At 42.6% G+C, this 21,672-nt stretch overlaps 1 protein-coding gene across 3 annotated transcripts; it reads left to right on the top strand.

Annotated features, from left to right (window-relative positions):
- Positions 1-9,741: 9,741 nt before the first annotated feature.
- On the top strand, positions 9,742-13,938 carry LOC117628650 (ribosomal L1 domain-containing protein 1-like). Of its 3 annotated transcripts, none has more exons than XM_034361143.1 (3): positions 9,742-11,454; positions 11,976-12,032; positions 13,664-13,938. In XM_034361143.1, exon 1 carries the CDS (start codon positions 9,991-9,993, stop codon positions 11,389-11,391), a length of 1,401 nt encoding a protein of 466 aa, XP_034217034.1. In that variant the 5' UTR covers positions 9,742-9,990; the 3' UTR covers positions 11,392-11,454; positions 11,976-12,032; positions 13,664-13,938. The 3 variants fall into 3 exon arrangements, with proteins under 3 accessions (XP_034217034.1, XP_034217033.1, XP_034217035.1); XM_034361142.1 differs by having other exon boundaries at positions 11,954-12,032; XM_034361144.1 differs by lacking the exon at positions 11,976-12,032.
- The last annotated feature ends 7,734 nt before the right edge of the window (positions 13,939-21,672 follow it).

The raw sequence follows: 21,672 nt of genomic DNA, 5'->3' as shown, positions 1-21,672 counted from the left end.
TTGGCAAAATGTGATCGGCTCCCAATGAACTTTTGGTATTTCCTGGAACCGATTCACCTCTATTCCGAGCACCTGAGGAAACTGTGCGGCACGCACATACTGTTTCATAGAACGGTGGCTCATGCCCGCAACGGTAGGGCCACCGCTGATAGTGCTTATCATGTTTATCTGCCGAGTGGGGTTCGACACCGGCGCCGGTGGCTGCCGGGCGATATACTGATCCAGTCTCCCCTCTCGGATCAACCGTTCCACGATCTTTCTCAGGCTTATACAATCTTCCGTATTGTGGCTGTTGTGCTGATGGTATCGGCAGAATTTACCGGTATCCCGGTTGTCTTGCCGATTGGGTCTTCGCAGATTCGGTTTTGGTATTATTTCTTGTTCGTTCATCAGAACGGCCTCATAGGTGGTATTCAATAGGGTAAAGACCTCGTTGCCGTGGTCACGATTAGGTAGGGGTCCTCGGTTGTCGTTGCGACCATACCTCCCTTTTCCCTTCTTCGGCTGGTCTCTTCGATCACGGTTGTCTTTCCTCTTATGGTCTGCCGAATATGAGTCGACCCTCTCGTAGGATGGCGTCTTTGCCGGATAAGCATTTGGTTCGGTATCCTCTCGGCATGCTGAAACACTGGGTTTCGAGTTGAAGTATTCGGCCTTGGCGTGGACTGCCGCCTGCTTCATTAGTTCGTCATACGTGCGCCAGTTGCTGCTGTGTACTAGGTATCGGAAGTGTGAGGACCGAAGGCCACTCTTGAAGGCGCCGTAGGCTGCCCTATCGTCTGTTTCCGGGCACCTCGAGTATTCATGACTGAAGCGTGCCGCGTACTCTCTCAACGGTTCGTCCTCTCTCTGCCGAATCGTGTACAGATCATCGGCAGAGTAAAGACGGTCCGTTTGGATCATGAAGTGATTGAGGAAAATTTGTTTCAGCTCGTCAAAAGAATCCACCGTTTCCGGCTCCAACCGATAGAACCAGTTCAGGGCTGCTTCGGTAAGGGAAGATGGGAATAATAGGCACTGCCCCTCATGGCTCAGGCCTTTGCATCTGATGGCAGATTGAAATGAATGGAGGTGGGTTAAGGGGTCCTCGGTCCCAGTATAGAACGGTATACGCAGTGGCTGCACTTCCCTATCCTGCCGAGAGCGCCGGATGCGTCTCGTGAATGGTCCGGGCCGAAGCTTTCCCCATTCCGGTTCTTGGGAGCGAGCTTTGTCGTTTTCCATTTTCTGGACTTTCTGAAAAAGGAGTCGGACAACAGGGTCTCGGCTTGGTATTTCCTCGGAACCATAGTCTTCCGAGCGTCTTCGCGGGCTCACTGAATTATCCCCCGAGTATTGAGTTGGTGCCGAACGGTAGGTGGAAGTTTGCGTATTGGAAGGGATGTACTCGGACGCCGACTCTGTGGAGTCCAACCCCCTGACCTTCCGAATAGGCGACTTGCTTCCTAAGGCGTTCATCCGGGATTCCCTTAGTCGAGCGCTAATCCTGATCGGAGACCTCTGTCTTTCCGCCTCTCGATCGTTAAGCCTGTGTTTGCAATCGGAGTAGACCTTCTTCGGGACGTGTGGTTGATCCCGGGGTGTCGGTACCACCAACAGTTTGGAAGGCGCGGGCGTTGCCCTCGCTACCTTTCCGTATTTCCTCCTCCCATGAGGGGTTTGCAAGCTCTCGGAAGAGTGAGTTGTCTAAATGTTCTGCGTGTGCTGCTGATGCAGCAGCTGCTGGGTTTCGTCCACTTTGGACGACATAAGGTGGTTGTGCTCCTGAAGCCTAGCCATGTCCCTCCGCAGGGACGCGATTTGGACTACTAGCTCGGCCTCGGCAGTTGTTTGGGTTGAGGGGGCGTTTCCGAAGGGAGTGCATGGAGGTAGCGCTGGGCTAGCTCCAGTATGCCTTCCGAACGGCACCCCTTCCTCTGATAGGAAATTGGGTATTGAAGTGGTCCCCATGTGTCTAGGGGATAGTGGGTTGATGGTTTTTATTTCGGTTATTCCCACAGACGGCGCCAAACTGTTGATGCGAAAAAGTGGTTCGACACGTGGTTCGCCCAACTTAGTGATATTGGGTCTTCGGAAGGGAGTTAGTCTTCGGAAGATCAGGTTCCTGCAAAAGGACACGTTCGGTAATACCTTGGGGTACCGGTGTGGTACCGGCCGAAGGCTCTCCGATGCTTAAGTAAGTATGAATTTAGTAAATATCAGATTATAGATCAAGCGGTAGCGTACCGTTAGTTCGTCTTCCTTTCCATTTGGGGATAGGGGTCTCCTTATATGGGCCTTGGGAGGCGTGCACTATGCTCATATTTCCGATGTGGGACTGTAGAAGCGGATTGTGAGCATGACACGTGTCCAGGTGCCAAAAGAGTCGAAATGTACAGATTCGGCAGGTTTCTTGCCGAAGGACCATTGTGATAGATATTGATCTCGTCCACGTGTTTGGTGGCCATAGGTCGATAATATCCGGTATAAACAAGCTCCTTTCCTTATACAAGGTAATCAAGATAATAAGTCTCCAATCAATCTTGACAAAAGTCTTCCTTGTATCATGGCTTTGTTTCTAATTTCCAATACTCCCCCTAAAGTTGGAGCATGAATGTCTAAAACATTCAACTTGGACTGTAATCGTAAAAAATCTTCTTTCTCCAATGCTTTCATAAAGATGTCTCTAATTTGATCCTTAGGAGGCAGAAATGCGGTTTGTAACAAACCATCTTGGATTTTCTCACGAACAATATGACAATCAATTCCAATGTGGTTGGTTTTTTCGTTATAAACCAGATAATGCAACTTTGTTGTCACAATAGAGTATACTGGGAAAGGAGTGTGGCACCTAAAAAATCTTGTAAAATATACCGTAACCATTGGAGCTCACAAGTAGCTACAATCATAGGTCGATATTCAGCTTTTACATAATATCTAAATACAATAGGTTGTTTTTTTTGTTTTCTCAAATATGTCTTGGTTTTCTTTGATGATATATTAGTTTATAGGATAACTTTATCTGAGCATATTATACACTTGGCTCATGTTTTCGAGGTACTGAGAGTTCATCGGCTGAAGGTGAAGTTCTCAAAATGTTCATTTGTTCAAAACTCTGTGGCATATTTGGGACATGTCATATTTGCAGCTGGAGTGGCAGTGGATCCAATCAAAGTGCAATGTATCGAGGAATGGCCTAAACCCACTACCATTAAGGGGTTGAGAGGATTTTTGGGACTAGCCGGATACTACAGGAAGTTTGTACAAGGTTTTGGCCCGATAGCCAGGCCACTTACTTATATGCTACAAAAATATAATATTGCCTGGACGACAGAAGCCGAGTAAGCATTTTTGAACCTCAAGGATGCTCTCATGACCACATGTGCTAGCCCTGCCGGATTTTTCCAAGTTATTCATGGTTGAGTGTGATGCATCAAATGTGGGAATTGGTGCCATTCTTTCCCAGGACAAACATCCAATCGCTTATGTGAGTGAGACTATCTCAGATAAGCACAAGAGCCTATCTATGTATGACAAGGAGATGATGTCATTTGTATTTGCAGTTCAACATTGGAGACCATACCTCATCGGCCGCCATTTCAAGATCTTGACCGATCATCAGACCATCAAGTATTTTTTGGAGCAGTGAATCACCTCTCCAACACAAGAAAAGTGGTTACTGAAATTGTTGGGGTATGATTATGAGATTGATTATCGTTCTGGTACCCAAAATGCAGGGATATATACCTTGTCTCGCAAACCGGAACTGTTGGCCATCATGGGGTTATCCACACCCATTTTTGGTAGTGTATCACAAATAAAAGCTGATTGCCTCAACGACGCAGAAGCTATGAACATTATTCACGCTTTGCAAGCCCAAGCTCCTACTAAACCATATATTTTTCTTGGCAGAACAATTGCCTCTTTTACAAAAACAAAATAAATGTTCCCCCTACTTCAAAGTGGAGGGAGAAGATCATGGAGGAGTATATTCTCTGTCTACAAGTATACTCCGGTGCATTGGTTTATTATAGCCAGCACGTCCATTCTGGTTCAAGGATAGTAGAGTACTAATTAGTAACAATCATATAGCATGGGTTACTTCATTATAATTTATTATTGTAGCTCACATAGGATACCTAACTGAATAATAAGCAATAGGTTATTATGTGTATAGTTGCTTATTAGGTAAATAGGTACATACACTATTGCTTATTATTTCATCCACGCAATTGATATCATACCCGAGATTATATTCCTTGGTTTAACTCTGATTAATGGCGTGATATGTACTGGATATCCCCAGGTAAGCATCCCGGTCAATTTACTCATGGATTCTATATCGTTGTAATAATATACGCTGATGAGTAGATTTTATATTATATATTTAACCCTATTCTTAGTATGTTTTGGTTAATATTTTGAAAGAATCTTGATACTTTAAATTATATTTTCACTATAGGACTTTCGACTTCCTCTTGAGCAAAACATAATTAAATGGACGAATTTTGGAGTAATTCTAATAGGAGGACATTCGTGAATCACTTAGCTTGATCATTTCGAAATTTCATATTTTTCTACCAAGCGATTATTTTCTGGCAATAAAATAAAGGAGCAGTACGCGGTACTAGAATAGTGATATTTTGGACTTTTATTGCGTTTTGGAGCCCAAAATGACCTCGGATGGGTTCGTGGCCTTCTGGAGAAGTGTTCAGAATGTTTTTATCTTTAAAACAAGCTATCTTGGCCAGGATTTGGAGGAGATTCGGGGCCAAAACGTGGCTGGGCAGATTGCGAGCAAATTCTCTTAATCCAATTTGGACTTTATATCCTAGTTTTATTTTATTTTAACTTAGTTTCCTTGTGGGGATTGGGCAGCTGGGTTTTAGGAGGTATTTAGGTTCTTTCTCACAACAATTTTAGGACTTCTTTTTGGCTTTTGAATGGGACATTGTGGAGAGCAATTGCTAGGGTTTTGGAGTTTTTGCGACTTTAAGGTGTTTTCATTCTTATTCATTCGAATGATATTTTCTTTTATTTTAGTTATGAATATACGTAACTAATTTTCTTTTGCTAGGGTGAAGCCTTGAACCTTAGCATGAATATGTAATTTTTATTTAATTGCTTATGGTTGATTGCATGCATACTTTGAATTGTTAATCATTGTTTTAAACTATCTAATTGTTCTAATGCCTGATCACCATTAGGTTCTTTAGAAAAGTAATTGGATGCAATTTTGGTTGGAAGGTTCCCTGATGCTGACTTCTTGTGATTAATAATTGTAATTCTACTTAAGATGAACACCACGTCTTAAAGGTTTCATGGTTTTTTCAAAGGGTTTTCACAAAACATAATGAGTCTTTCATATTCAGATTTGATCCGAACGTCCAAACGGGTTGCATGTTGGATATACGTTTTATGTTGGAGGTTCCAAGTAGAATATAAATTAGGAAAACCTAACCTTCAAAGTGGCATGTGCAAATCATAAGTAATTGGTAAAAATTCATAGGATTGCGAGGTGATGGTGAAACCCTAATGCTTTTATATATTGGTATTTAAAACTTTTTCCTTCAATCGTATTTGTTTTTGTTTAAAATTTATTTTTAGTATCAAACAATTTCATAAATATCTTTCTCAACTTTTAATTTAGGTAGTTAATTGGAAATTGTTTTTACACAAAGTGCTAAATAGTCATTGAGGAGAACGACCTTGCATGAGCATCTATACTACAATAGCCTTGTATTCTTGATATAATTTTTAGTACCTGCGCTGTCACATCCCAAGATCGGCTCCGCCGTAGCACAATATTGTCCACTTTGGGCCCCCCTCTCTGCCCTCATGGTTTTGTTTCAGGGAACTCATAAGCAAATTCTCAGTGGGTCACCCATCCTAAGATTGCTCTAGCCCCAAATAGCTTAACTTCGGAGTTCCCATGACTCGAAAGCCAGTGAGCTCCCAAAAGGCCTCGTGGTAGATGGATGTGGGCATGTACATATAAGGCACATCACTCCCTCTCTGTTGGTCGATGTGGGATGTTACAATCCACCCCCTAGAGGCTCGACTTCCTTGTCGGCACACTCGTACCACACGGCAGAGTGGCTCTGATACCAAATTATCACATCCTAAGATCGGCTCCGTCGTAGCGAGATATTGTCCGTTTTGGGCCCCCCATGCCCTCACGGTTTTGTTTCTGAGAACTCATAAGCAACTTCCTAATGGGTCACCTATCCTGGAATTGTTCTAGCCCAAACTCGCTTAACTTCGGAGTTCCCATGACTCCGAAGCCAGTGAGCTCCCAAAAGGCCTTGTGCTAGATAGAGATGGGCATGTACATATAAGGCACATCACTCCCTCTCCGTTGGTTGATGTGGGATGTTACATGAGCAAATAAGGTTAAAATCACATAAAATACTTGCAAGAATACAAGGCTATTGTAGTTGGAGATCGAGCAGTTCTGGTTGATGATGGCAGGTGAGATAGTGAAAGGCTTGGCCAATTTCTCCTTATTTTTCCTTATGTGATAGTCACCAACAGCATCGACAGGCCTTCCATGAGGCCTAAACCCAAAGATCTGAGTCCTATCTAGCAAGGTTGGAGTCATAGGGCCCACACGAAAATCAAACATATTGCTAGCAGAATTCCAGAAGCAGAGAGCTGCAGCCAGCAAATTCTCGTCTTTATTCACAGATTGCTTGGACAGAAAAATAGAGTCGTAGATCTCAGCCCTTTTCCAATGATCTCCATACCTCGGAATAAGTCTATCAATCTAGTCCGACCACTTTACTGCACTATTCCTTACTTCACTGGAAGGATAGGAGCGTCTCAAGTTCTTACTAACCCAAGTGTGAGAAGCCAAGGCAGAAGAGCTTTGGAGGCAAAGGGGAGCTTTAGCATCCTCCTTGAACAAATTAACCATCTTCTTTGGCACCGCGCCAAACTAATGAGGACCCAAAACGAGTGTGTTCTCGAAAAGGTGGAGAACGTTTTCATCCAAATTTTTCTCAGTAAAAGGATGGAGCTTGCTGCGAACTTCGATTGCATGCTGATCAACTCCGTCTCCAATAAGATAAGTAAGGGACCGAGAGAAGGAAGAACCTTTGGCACGAGTTTTTGGGGAAGACATCTTCGAAATTCAAACAAGAAACAGAGGAGGATTGGAAGGAACGAAATCGAAAGAACAGAGGATTTCAAAAGGGATGGAAGCTGAAACAATGCTAGGTTTTTTTATGAACAATGATGAAGTTCAGTAATTTTTATAAACTGAAGCAGGAAGATCGTAGGGAGAGTGGGAAGAAAGGTGTTTCGTTCAGATTTAATTAGCCGTTAGAACCCATTTCCCCACAAAGCCTAAATTGAATAGGCAGACTTGCGCAAGTGCAACGGCAGGAAATGGCATGCATCATTGATTGGCCAATCATTAAGTCTGAAATCATTTAAAAACGATTCAGACTTAAAGGGGCATCGTTTGGGCCTAAAAAAATTCACACGCCAGCCTATTTCTCACAAAAAGCCCAAGAACAGGAAAACAGAATATTGGGCTTTGACTCCGAAAGAAATGCCCAATCGGGGCCAAATATCCATGTTTTTTTTTTTTTTTAACGAAGTGGTAGAAAGTAAAAACACAAAGCAAGTCAGTAAAATTGCCAAATAAATGGCAAAATTGACCACCAAGCAGATCGTTAAAAATCTAGAAGAAAGAATTGGATTAGGGCCCAACTTCTAAAAATTTCACCATTTCTCTCAAAAAGTCCAGGAACAAGTCAGCAGATTTTTTATGGAAAGCCTATTCTCAAGAAAATCCACGTGGCTACCTGACTTTGAAAAGTCAAAAATCTCAACTATCACAAAGGAGCTGACATAGAGTTAATGAAGGCAGGTCTTACAGGAGGACTTCTCCATTTTTGCAGCCAAAGGAAGAAGATCAAATCCCTTTTTATATATATAAAAGAACTCTACATCAAAGCAGGTAGCCTTTCCAAGGGATAAGCAGACTACGATTTCAAGAGATAAGTAGGGAGCAGGAGAGTTGTTCAAAACAGGAAAAGCAAACTAACCATCATGGAAAATTGAGTTTTTCTCTTTACAAGGAATAAACAGAGAACAAAGAGAGTTGGTTTTCTTTCAAGAAAAGCAGGGAAGTGATTGCCTTAGAACTGACTGTTGATGGTTTATTTGCCAGAATAGATAACTTCCCCTTTTGACATTTAAAAAAAAAAAAGATCTTGTTTTTTAGAAATCTGCCGCCCATTTTAAAGATTAAAAATCCCACTCCAGCATTTCCTATAAATATGAAAGGAGGTGAACAGATCAAAAGACAGCAACAAAATCAATCAAAACAAAAACTCAAAATGATCACTTGATCACAAAAACCCTTCAAAACACTGAAGCAACCAACAGCTCATTGAGCCACAAGAAACAAGTCAACTACAATCCAGAATCTCTAACTTCAGTTCAGTTTCAAAAAAATAGTCATTCAAAGCGAGATTTCTCTCGTTACAAATTTGGTTCAGCGTAAGCCAAATCAAGCAGAATTCGGGTTTTACAAATATGAAAACTTCAACAAATTTATGGAGAGCCATGATCAAGCAGAACATGTACTACAGTGCAGTTCCAGCTCAGTAATCATCAAATCCAGCCACTTCTGCCCTTTCCAGATTGAAGAGGTTCCAATTATGCCCGTTCAAAAAGCCTTCCAGGGCTTGAAATAGATTAAAGCTCTGCCACACTTGAACTTTTGTATCGATTTACAGCTGAAACTTGATAGTTGAAGGTGTTGATAGTCCAGTCCAGCACAGGAATACCCAGTCCAGCCCGGATTAGAAGCATCTATCCAGGCAGAAATGGAAGTCCAGCCCTCTTTTTGTCTTTTTAGAGTTGGTCTTTCCCTTTTGAGCTTTGCAAAAGGCAATTCTGTCTAAAACAGTTCACTTTTTTATTATTTATTCTGGCCAAAACTATCAGTTTTGTACTGTGAAAAATTGTGAAGTTCTCACCAGTCTGAGGCAATAAAAGAACTTACTTATGAGATATTCCTCACCCAAATTCACAATCGCTTGCTTAGAAATCAGTAACTTGGGGCGCAAGTTATCTATTTTTAAGAAGCCTACTAGGATTTTCATTACTAGCAGTGGCACGCTCGCACACAAAAGAAAGTTAACTTGTTGGCCAGTCAATGATTTTCGAGACAATGGAAAATTTTACCCTACTATCACAAGAACAAATATAAAATAGGTGGACAGATATATATATATATATATATATCTTTATTTGGGATATATTAGTTAACATTCGCAAATAATATATAAAGCTATTAATAAGTAACATAATAGCAATTACGGATATCATACGTAGGCAGTAACGAGGGAGATGGATCCAAATTGTTATGGTAATTAATACCCGTTGGATTGGATTGATATAGGACAAGTAAAATATATTTCGACTGCTTACTTATTCCTAACATTATGGGTAGATTAATTGATATTATCACCAGGTTAGCTTATTAACCTCATTCATAATGGCTGACAAATTGTGTCAACTCAATATGGTATTTGATAACACCAGGGACAGTCCATTCGATTAATGGCCCGAATATATTCGTGAATGATGTCAAATCATGCATTGAATAATAAGTTGAAGCTAAAACCCAACTTTACCCCCAAGTCTAACGCCCAACCTCACCCCCAAGTCTAACGCCCAACCTCACCCCTAAGTCTAAAGCCCAACTTCACATTTATTTAGGTTTAAGCCCGAATAATAACGCTACCTCTCTCCCGCTCAACGCACCGTTATTCTGTTTCAGCCGCCTCCCACCATTCTTCTCTCCCTCTTTCTTTCTTTCTTCTCTATGTCTGTCTTTCTTGACAGAGTTTGAAAGGAAAAGTAAGACTGAAGGAGCACAAGTAGCGTGAGCTTCTTCTTCGTCCTCAGGCGAGCTGCGCTGCATCTTCTTCCTCTCAGGCAAACCAGCGAGCAGTTGGAGGGCATTCCTTGTGGACCTCTAAGCCTATTTCCATGGCTTCCGTGGGGTCGTCGACGGTGCAGAAAGCTGTAAATGCCCTCCTCAAATGGCGAGACTCCAAGTTGCAGACCGAGAAACCCGATCTCTTAGAATCCGACGAGTTCGCCTATCTCGTTCTCACCCTCAAGAAAATCCCACCAAAGGCCCGCGTAAACGCCTACAAAGTCCCTCTCCCAAATCCCCTCCATTCCCAGCTTTCCGAGCTCTGCTTGATATACGACGATGGGCCCAAGTCCAATCTCACCAAGGACTTCATCCAGAAGAAAATCAAGGCCGAGAATATACCCATCTCGAAAATTTTGAAGCTTTCGAAGCTCAAGACTGCTTACGTGCCCTTTGAAGCCAAGAGGAAGCTCTTGCATTCTTATGATATGTTTTTGGTTGATAGGCGGATTGTGCCTTTGCTTCCGAAGTATTTGGGGAAGCAATTTTTTAAGAAGAAGAAGATTCCGGTGCCTGTGGACTTGGAGCACAAGAATTGGAAGGAGCAGGTTGACAGGGCATGTGAGTCAGCCTTGTTGTTCTTGAGTACCGGGACGTGCAGCGTGGTGAGGGTAGCGAAGGTGTCCATGAGCGTTGATGAGATTGTGGAGAATGTGGTTGCGGCGATTAATGGGATTGTAGAGATTGTGCCTAAGAAGTGGAGGGATGTGAGGTCATTTCACTTGAAGTTTCTGGAGTCGCTTGCATTGCCGGTTTACCAGGCCGTGCCGGATTTGACATTGAAAATTGAGGGAGCTAAGAGTGATGAGGACGGTAAGGAGGCAGTGAAAGAGGTTGTCAAGTCTGAGAGTAAGGGTTTGAAGAGTGAGAAAGTGAGTAAGAAGAAGGGTAGAATTCATGAAGTGAGGTATATGGATAGCAATGCTGGTGAGATGCTTGACGATGATGAATTGGTTGGTGATGGGGATATTGGAGAAGGTAAGCAAAGTGAGAATGAAGAACCGGGTAGTGGTGAATTGGGGAAGAAGAAGAGGAAGAAGGAAAAGGTTGTTGGTGAGTCTAAGGGTGACAAAAGGTTGAAGAAGTCAGCTAAGGTGAAAGATGATGCTGAATTGAATGGGGAAAAGGTTCTCGGTGAGTTTAATAAAAAGAAACAGTTGAAAAAGTCGACTAAGGTGAAAGATGGAGACGATGATATTCCTATTGAGAAACGGTTCAAAAAGTTGGCTAAGATGGTAGATGAAGATGATGCGACTATCAAGCATAAGAAAGATGGGGTGTCTTCGAAAGGGAAGAAAAAAGATGTTACAAAGAAGAAAGCAGATGATTTGCCAGTCAAGGGCGAAGAGTCTGTTGGAAAGAAGGAGAAGAGGAAGAGTGAACATGAGAAGTTGAAGAGCGGAGAAGCAAAGCTGAAGACGGCTAAGAGAAGTAAGAAAGCAACAGAGTAATTCAGCATAGTGGTCTACAGACGGTAAACAATCTTTGCAGCGGGATTCAATACATCCGACCAAGTATGGCTGTCCGTGTTGAGTCTGTCTGGCAGAAATTTTGATTGTTTAGTATTTTATTGTGGTATTACTTTTGCTTCGTTTATGAATTGACGTTGCCTATTTACTTTATGTCTTCGTTATGGCGATCATACAAAATGGTTATTTTTCCATCCTGGTTTTGTGCATGTGCTTAAATCTGAATTTTGAACTAAGATTGTGTCACGATGAGTCTATTACTTCCTTCGTGGGTGAATTTGCATCTCCATTTCCAATAAGAGGGTGAGACCTTGAAATTTCAACAAATGATTTTTTCTCAAAAACAATCTCTCTATAATTTTTGGGAGTTTGTTTCCTTATTTGCAATTGGTAGCAGTTACAAGTGATCTGGAGAAATAATGGCAGAATTATGACAACTAATTGAATTTATTTATTTATTAGCATTATAGCTCATTCCATTAGTCACTTGGTGATTGACAAGTCACTTATGATTAGAGCATGCATAATTCAAGCATATTAACACGTCACTTGATGATGTGCTATAGTTACAAATCAACAGATCATCACAGCATCTCGTTGGAAAGCTGTCTCCAATCCTCTAGGTAACTGCTTTTGGTTTTCTCATTTAGTGCACAAATTTATTTATCTTCTTTTGTTGTTGTTCTTCTTTGTTTGCTGTGTTGCTGTTGTTTTGGGTTGCATTGAACCATCCAAGAGGCAAAGTCCTCAACTTGAATTTATTAGTCACATTGGTGCTCACAGGTTCGATTGAGTTAATGGATTTCATTCTCTGGTCCGAAATGATGATTTTTCATTCTTCCTTTATCTTTCTTCTGTAAGATTTTATAAAAAGCAAGAAGATTCGCATTTCTGGGTCCTTTTGAAATTTACATTTCCAGCAAGTTTTTCTCTTGTTCCATATGGGTAGGTATATATCTTTATTGCTTAGGTAATTTTGATAACCCTACTGGATGCTGAGCATGTTGCATTCTGAAATCTGAATTTTTGGTGTTTAATGGGTTCTATTAGCATTATTCCGAGTATTATGAATCTTTGTTGTACAAGTCACTGTTGCAAAGTGTTGTTGGTTTCTTGAGTTAATGGTTTGAGAGAGAGATAAATCACACTTTGCAAGTACAAATCAAATTCCAATGTGATAGTAGCTCCTTTGCCTTTGAATTCAAAACTCTGTGACATGCTAATTTCATGACTGAAGGCACAAAGAACTTTAGGAAACGTAGACCCTTGCCTAATAATTTCTACAAAACTGGAGCTCCCCTTTTCATCTACCCGCATCAAAGCATGTAGTTCGAAAACAAGTTGAGAAGGAGCAGTGGAAATTAATATCTGCCCCAGGGACGTCTGATACAAATAGCTCTGCAAAATTTGAAAGGGGAGAGATATGTATCTGTTAAGGACCTCCAGGCCACCTCTTGGCTACCCTTATGTACAAGTTATATGGTTAGAATCACTGTTAAGACTAGAATTAATTACCTTGACTGTAATAATAATGGAGAACAAATGCATCTTGTCAATAGTATTCAACTTGAAATGAATAGTAATGGTGTACGGTGTTTTGAGAGATAAGAATAGTTTCAACGAGCTTAGTGCCAGTGCTTTTTTCCCTTTGTCTTTCCTGGAGGTGGTTCTTGGTACAGAGTAAATGGCATCAGATCAGAAACTGAAGTAACCTGATTAAATTTGTCAGGCTTCAATAATTGCCTCCATTTATGTCATTGTGAGGTTTTTCTGAAGAAGTCGTCCATAGGCTGGTAGAGCTGAAGGAATAAGAGGTTAAGTCTAGAGGGGCCACTCCTGAAAATGGTGCCGTGATTAAGATAGATTCCTATCAGTCTTGGTTCCCCTGTTCTCGTTGTGTGTTTATATGGTTTTGTAGGGAAATGGGAGATGTTAGGCTTTAGTCATGGCACTGTTTTTATTTACAACTGAAACTTGAAGAACAATGTTGCTCGGAAGTTTTCATGTGAATTGTGAGTGAGAAAATAGATGGCTACAAAATTGATAAATGAATGTTGCAAACCTCAGAGTTATTTCATGAAAGGCATCATTGTTTCCCTCTTAAGTCTGGCTGGAAAGTTGGTTTGGGTGCATTTGGCTTTTTGACTGTTGTATGGGCTGCAGATTGTGCTTTTGTTAAATTTGAGGGAATGATATTTTATGTTTATGGTAATTGAAAATTTCTCTTATTCAATTCTTTTGTCTTCAATGCCAGAGGTACCGTAGCAGTGATGCATGCTTTATGGAATTTGAATGGTTCAAGTTTCATACAGGAGTGAGCTCGCAATGCTGCACATCGCTGCTGGAGTACATAAAGCGATTAGTGGTGTGTGGAGTAGGAAATGAAGCTATTGGTTCGTTGATCAATGACCGAATATGCAATAATTTTAGTTACTTGTTAATTGGCTACTATTAGTTATGCACACTTATTACTACCTAAGGATCCAATGTCCTATGTCCTCATGTCTTCACCCTCAAATACCTTGTGAAGTGCAGCAATTATTAGGAAATTATCGAGTTAGAGCTGTAGCCATGAGTGCTATAGATGGTCTCAAGAGAGGAATGGAAGTGATTGACACCGGAGCTCCCCTTAAGTGTTCCAGTTGGCAGATACATCTGGATCAACCAAGCAGCATAATTAGCTAACAATATTTTTAATGAGATTATAGCATTGATAATCTACGATCAAGATATGTATTCTTTCGGTAAATTATATACTATTACATATTAAAAATATTTAATATAGGCATAATCTCCATGGACTGGATACATAATTTGTATTTAGCAAAACTCCGGCTTGATAACCATATCTGATCAATATTATTGGGTACAACTTACAAGGAACCAATTGAGCTGAACAGAATTATAGTGTATAATCTCAAAGTGTGGAATAATACGGAACACTCTGGCAACATGATATTTCATGGTACCCATGGGATCGAGTACATAAACTAGATAGTCCAGTGTTCGAGTACAGACACCTAATTACTGGGTATGGTAATAAGCTAGTTTGATCCATATCGGTAGCAATTCATGTCATGTACCTGTTTGGGCCTAAAATTGGCGCGCCAAAATCAAAAAAGGACAAGCCCATAATGAAATTTCCCACTCGGCCCAAAAGCTTGGGGACAACAAAATTAGGATCCAGACGGCTTGGGTTTTACGCCTTTTTATCGAAAACAAAAGGCCCCAGCCCAAGAAAGCCCAAAAGAAAGAAGCTGTCATCCGGGCTTTAAAAGGATCAGCCCACAAAATTGTTTGGACTCAAACCCAAGAGACTGAAAGATACTACCACGTGGCTACCTCAACTTTGAGAAAGTTAGCATTTTCAACTAGAGTTCTTTATATGGGAAGGGACGTCTCTGGAAAACTGCCAAAACAGAAGATCAAAGAGCCCATCTATATTCAGAGATTTTGCTCCAAAGCAACACACCACCTTCCAAAGGATTCACAGCTCACGCTTTCTCAGTTAGAGCGGGAAACAGGTAATTATTCAAAGAAATACAAGAAGAAAAACAAACCGCCATGAAAAACCCAACAAACGGTGGCGTTGGTTGAAACAAAAGCAGCCGCCCAGGAAACCAGGGAAGGGATTGCTATAGGAAGTGACTACTGGGAGCCTATCTGCCATAATTGATAAAAATCTTTCCTGCCTTACGTTTTGGGAGATCTTTTTGCCGCCCATTATTAAAATCTAAAACCACTTCCAAAAAGGATCTCTTATAAAAAAAACAAAAGCAGGCAAGAAAGGGACACTCAAATCATCAATCAAAAAAAACAACACCAAGAAAAAGCCTAAGAGCTCACTTGAATTCCAAGGTTCAGACTTAGAAAACAAGTCTTCTAGAACGAGATCCCTCGTTACAAATTTGGTTCAGCAAAAGCCAAGACAAGCAGAGTTTGAGTTTTCACAAACGTGGAGACCCCAGAAAACTCAGGAAGAGCCCTGTTCAAGCAGAACAACTCTCGTAGTGCAATCCCTAGCTCATCAGACCATCGAGAATAGCCACTTCTGTCCCTTCCAAGCAGGAGAAGTTGCAGTTCTGCCCATTCAAAAGGCCTCACAAAGCGTGAAGAAAACGTAAAGCTCTGCCAAAACCCAACTTTGGTATCGATTTGCAGGTCAGCCTAGCATTTGAAGTCACAAAGCAGTACGGACCGACCCAGACACGTCCAGTCCAGCCTACATCGGAACCTCCCATTCAAGCAGAAACGAAGTTCCGGCAGTCTTTTAACTTGTCTAGAGTTAATATGCATATTTATTATCTTGTAAAAGGCAGTTCTGCCTGAAACAGTCCAACTTCTATCAAACACTTCTGGCCAGAACAGCCGTTTGATACTGAGATAAATTGTGGAAGTCCTTACCAGTCTAAGGCAAGAAAAGAACTTACTTGGGAGATATTCCTCACCCAAATTCACAATCATTTGTTTTTAGAAGTCAGTAACTTGGGGCGCAAGTTATCTTTTCTAAAAGAAGTCTGCTAGAATTTACGTTGCTAGCAGTGGCACGCTCGCACACCAAAGAAAGCTGACTTGTTGACCAATACATGGTCTCCAAGCCAGTGGGGAACTTCGCCCTTCCATCACAGGAGCCAAACGCGAAAACGGGTGAACAATTTGGCACGCCCAGTGGGACTTCTCAGTATACATACTCTGACAGAGCCGTTCACAGGTTTACAAATACAGGAAGCTCTAGCCAGAATTCACACTAGATATGGAGACAAACCAGATGGCTCGTAGGGAAGGTCCCGAGTCAGAAGAAAGCGATGCTAGACAGTCAGCTCGCGGCAGCACAGGAAGTAGACGTTCTGGAACTAACTCTAGAAGGATGAATCAAATGCAGGAGTCAATACTCCGACAAGAAGTCACGGTCCAAAGGAACCAAGACACTCTCAATAATATGACAGCAATGATGCAATGGCAGGTTAACAGGCAGTTCCGGAAAGACCGAGAGATCGCCATGGCCAGAATCCAAAACCTGATGCTGTAGTCCAGCAGTTAGATCTCCCTCACGGTCCTCCGCCAGGACTGGCATGGCCATACCAGGAAAATCCTTTAGTTGCACAGGTTGCTGGACTGCCAGATCACAGAGAAGTCCAGGCTGGTCCAAGAGAAGGAGTCCTTCCTAATCAAGAGACACGAAGCCCCAGCCCGACCTAGATGACCTTGCACTAGTTCAGCAGAACCAGCCAGAACCTCAGCCCATTCCACCCTTGGTGGCCCAGCATGATCAACCTTTGGCACTTCAGCCAGAACCACCAGCAGTATTGCCATATAGACCCAGAAGGATGGACCCTAATCCATTCCCTCCACCCGCAAGAGGGAGAAGAGGCAGAGGGGGAAACAACCTCTTTGCAAATCATGACAGGAATAGACCGGGGGCAAACTGGAGGAATCACCTAGACATCGAAGAACAGGAAGGGCACAGAGAGGAACCTCCACTCAGACCATACAGAATAGAGCCCAGGATCGATTACATTCAGCCAGAACAGGGACAAGATCTTCCCCCCGTCAATGCTTTGAATGACATAGGGGCATTGCAAAGAATGATCAGGGAAATCATGGAACCCGAGGCTAGAAGAGGAGAAAGGCCTACTTACAGAAAACCATATCCAGCCTACATCGATCAAATACCATTGCCTCCAGGTTTCAAAGTACCAAACTTCACCTTGTTCAACGGGGAGGATCCTCATGCTTCCTCAGTTGAACATATAGGCAGGTTCTCCGTCCAATGCATAGCTATTGAGAACAACCCTCTGCTGAAATTAAGACTTTTCGGCAATTCTCTCTCTGGACAGGCTTTCACCTGGTATACCAGCCTGCCAGCTAATTCTGTGCAAACTTGGGAACAGATGGAAAACGTCTTCCATGACTATTATTACAGGATCCAGCCAGAAGTCACCATTAGTGATCTGGCTTCCCTCAAACAAAGCGAAGATGAACCAGCCCAAGACTTCATAACCAGGTTCAGAAAGCTCAAAATGAAGTGCCGAATCCCCATGGAGGAGAGACATTTCATCCAAATGGCCCAAGCCGCCCTTAAAATCTCTCTCAGGAAGAGGTTCGATGGAATATTGTTTGGGGACCTGGCAGAACTGGCTGATAAGGCATCCAAATATGAGGAATTACTCAGGGAAGAACAGCAGAGAAGGAACTCCTCTAAAGGTACTTATTACAAAACCCCTTCTTCTTCAGTCCACCTGATTGGGGTGGAATCACAGGAAGATACAGAAGAGTCAGAAGAGAAAGAGGTTTCAGTGGCAGAAATGGCAAAACTAAAACATCCCATTAGTTGCAAAGCCCTTACAAAGCCACCTAAAGACCAAAAGCCCCCACCATTCACAGGAGGATTCGTTCCCAACAAGCCAATGCAAAACAAGGTTTACTCTTTTGATTTAACCAAGGTTGATGCTTTGTTCGATGAAATGCTGCTGCAGAAGGCAATAGAAACGCCCCACAGAATACCCAAGCCGGAAGAACTCAAGGGCAGACAGTACTGCAGGTGGCACAACTCTTGGAACCATTCCACCAATAGTTGTGTCGTTTTCAGGGACGTGATACAAGAAGGAATAACGGCAGGAAGGTTGAAACTGGCAGAAAAACCTCCATCGGTCACGACAGATCCTTTCCCTCAACCACAAGTCAATATGGTCAACTTGAATTGGCCAGAACAGAGGGAAACTCAACCAATAACAGATGCTAGTTGCAGCAGAAGCAGAAGAATCATAAGGGAAACCAGTCAAAGACCAAGAGCCACCATATCGGCTGGGGTAGTGCTCTGTAGCAGGTGCAAATGTGAGACAGAGCTAGAAGTCGTTCTAGACAGGAAAAATCAGCCCACACCTAGCGTCTTCGATAGGATTGGAACCTCATCCCGAGACAAAACAAGACAGAAGAACTGTTTTAGGCCTGGGCAATCCAGCAAAAGGAGAACGGAGCAGCCCAGAAGGGAAATATCAATCAAGACACCCGGGAACGAAAAACCCTTGGCAACGAATATAGAGGGCAGATGGTACTCCGTGGGAAAAAGCGGTAGACCAACTCTGGAATTAACCAGAACTCAGAGAAGAAGAATCCAGAGGCAATACTGCACATATCTTAAGAGCCAGAATAATACGCAGGTACATCTAGAGACCAATTCTACCAGGAAAGGAAAGAATCCTGAAGCACTTCCCCAGACAGAACAGAAAGCTTGTCACCCAAGAAAACTACTGGGAATAGAACCATCGGCCAGATCTCCCGTCCATCTAGCCTCGTCATCCGGCAGTCATCCCAACATCATGCAGGCACAAGGAGAATCCCAGCCTACCCCGCAGCAAGGGGAAGAAGACCCCACGGAGGAATATGAAGAGGAACAATTGGATTACAGAACGTTTGCAGAAGGACAGAATGAACCCCTGGGAACTGAGGAACAAGACGACTGGACGGAAGAATACGGGGAAGAACTGATGGAATTTGAGGAAGAATTGGATGCAGAAACAGAGGCTTTTGGGGCAGAGTTAGAAGACTTACTACAGAGTGACTTGGGAGTTAACATGGTGTTCATCCTACCAGAAAAATTCAGGGCCGCCGAGGGACAAGAAAGCACTTTGGAAGGAGATGTTTTCTCTCAGGAAAGCTTTGAATGTAGATTGGCAGAAACAAAGGAGCCACCAGAACAACAGGCGGACAACCCCAGAACAGGCGGAACAGCCAATAACCCAGCTACAGAGCAACTTTGTTTCTCCAAACCAACCAGAGAAATGGCAAATCACCTCAGGCCTTTGTTTATAACAGCAATCCTCGGAGGCATCCCTATTTCCAAAATCATGATAGATGGAGGTGCAGCCATTAATCTATTACCCCACAGAATGCTGAGCAAGATGGGCAGAACAGAGAAGGATTTGATTCCAACACGTTTGACCGTCACCAACTTCGCTGGGGGCATCACAAAAATTCATGGCATCTTAGACGTGGATGTCATAGTTGGAAGCAAAGAATTGAAAATAGCATTCTTTGTGATAGATACCACTTCCACCACTTACAATGCACTACTTGGCAGGGATTGGATTCACCAGAGCCTTTGTGTTCCTTCCACTCTCCACCAGCAGTTAGCACTATGGAATGATGAAGGCCATATGGAGATTGTAGAGGCCGATCCACGGCCATTCCTACCCTCTGCCATGTGTCTTGAAGCAAGGTATTATCATGACGACCTCGGTCCTTTTACTTTCTTTGGAGTCAACCAGAACGGCCGCCCCCATGGTGTCACGGCCCAAAGGCTCATTGAAGAAGGTCTAGCCAATTCTCTGGAGGACTGGAATAGACCTTTCTACGCTAGGAACTCTGATGATTAGTCCCAATCAACTGGACAAGGATCGAGCTGCAACAATCCGATCCATCACAAAAAGATTGTTGATATACTGGGAAGAAAGGAAGTTTTTCATACAGAATCCAGCCACCAATATGGCAGAATTCACGCACGAAAGTGCGAAGGAACAAGAAGAGGAAGTTTTACAGGAGGAAGTATTAGATTTTGCACCAGCAGCATTGGATGACTCCCTGCCAGAAGTGGAGGATCCTCTACAAGAAATAAACTTAGGGACAGAAGAAGATCCAAGGCCTACTTTCATCAGCACACTTCTAAAAGAACCACTCAAGTCTGAACTCATGGCACTTTTGCAGGAGTTCAGAGATTGTTTTGCTTGGCACTATCACGAGATGCCAGGACTGGACAGACAGCTAGTAGAGCACAAACTGCCAATCAAAGATGGCTACCTTCCAGTTAAACAGGCTAGGAGAAGAATGTCCATGGACACAGAACTGAAGGTCAAGGAAGAGATAGAAAGGCTGCTCAAGGCAGGATTCATCAGACCAGCCATCTATGCCGATTGGCTAGCAAATATTGTACCTGTTCTCAAAAGAAAAACAGGGGCAGTTAGAATCTGTGTGGATTACAGAAATCTGAATGAAGCATCTCCCAAAGACGAATATCCTATGCCAATGGCAGACATGCTAATAGACGGAGCTGCTCATAACCAGATGCTATCTTTCATGGATGGCAATGCAGGTTATAACCAGATCATGATGGCAGAACAAGACATCCACAAGACAGCCTTCATGTGCCCAGGGCATATAGGTGCTTTCGAATATACTGTAATGCCTTTCGGTTTAAGAAACGCTGGTGCTACCTATCAAAGGGCAATGAATTCCATTTTTCATGATATGATAGGACATTCTTTAGAAGTGTACATAGATGATGTGGTGATTAAGTCCCCCGAGGAAGGAAACCACATATCAAGTCTAAGGAAGGCATTCCTAAGAATGAGGCAGCACGAGCTAAAAATGAACCCCAAAAAATGTGTTTTTGGAGTCCAGGCAGGAAATTTCTTAGGATTCTTGGTTCACCAGAGAGGCATAGAGGTTGACAAGAATAAAGCAAAGTCCATCATGGAAGCCCTACCACCTCGGAACAAAAAGGAACTTCAGAGTCTCCTAGGAAAAATCAATTTTCTAAGGAGATTCATATCTAATTCCGCAGGAAAGATTCAGCCTTTTTCTTCCCTGTTAAGACTAAAGCAGGAACAAACATTCAAGTGGGAAGAACAGCACCAACAGGCTTTCCAGGAAATAAAAGATTACCTCTCAAATCCACCAGTTCTGTCCCCACCAAAGAGAGGCAGACCACTCAAGCTTTATGTATCTGCATCAGAAGTGTCCATTGGAAGTCTGCTAGTCCAAGATAACAAAGAGGGAAAGGAGCAAGCAGTTTACTATCTAAGCAGAACACTAACAGAAGTGGAAAGAAGGTACTCCGCAATAGAAAGGCTTTGTCTGGCCTTGTATTTTACTGCTGTAAAGCTCAGACATGCTGCCACATACTATCTACATCATCGCCAAGACAGACTTGATCAAATATATGTTGACAAGACCAATGCTGAGGGGCAGAATTGGGAAATGGACTTTGGCTTTGACAGAATTCACCCTCAGGTATGTCCCCCAGAAAGCTGTCAAAGGGCAAGCTGTGGCAGACTTCCTAGCAGATCACCCAGGAGAGGAAATTGAAAACATGGACTCTTTGGACATAGCAAATGCAAATCTACTAACTAGGGCTCATGTTTGCCTTAACAATCCAATCTATTCGATTCATCTTACACCTTGGAAACTATATTTTGATGGATCAAAGACAGATAAGGCTTCAGGAGCCGGGATTGTTCTGGAAGAACCATTGGGGATCAGACATTG

Source organism: Prunus dulcis, chromosome 5 (assembly GCF_902201215.1).
Source record: "Prunus dulcis chromosome 5, ALMONDv2, whole genome shotgun sequence".
NCBI lineage: Eukaryota > Viridiplantae > Streptophyta > Magnoliopsida > Rosales > Rosaceae > Prunus > Prunus dulcis.
Note: the sequence above shows the minus strand (reverse complement) of the source record. Positions and strands in the feature narration are given on the sequence as shown.

Coding starts and splice junctions, on each gene's coding strand:
- LOC117628650 (XM_034361144.1), top strand. CDS start 9,991: ATGGCTTCCGTGGGGTCGTCGACGGTGCAGAAAGCTGTAAATGCCCTC.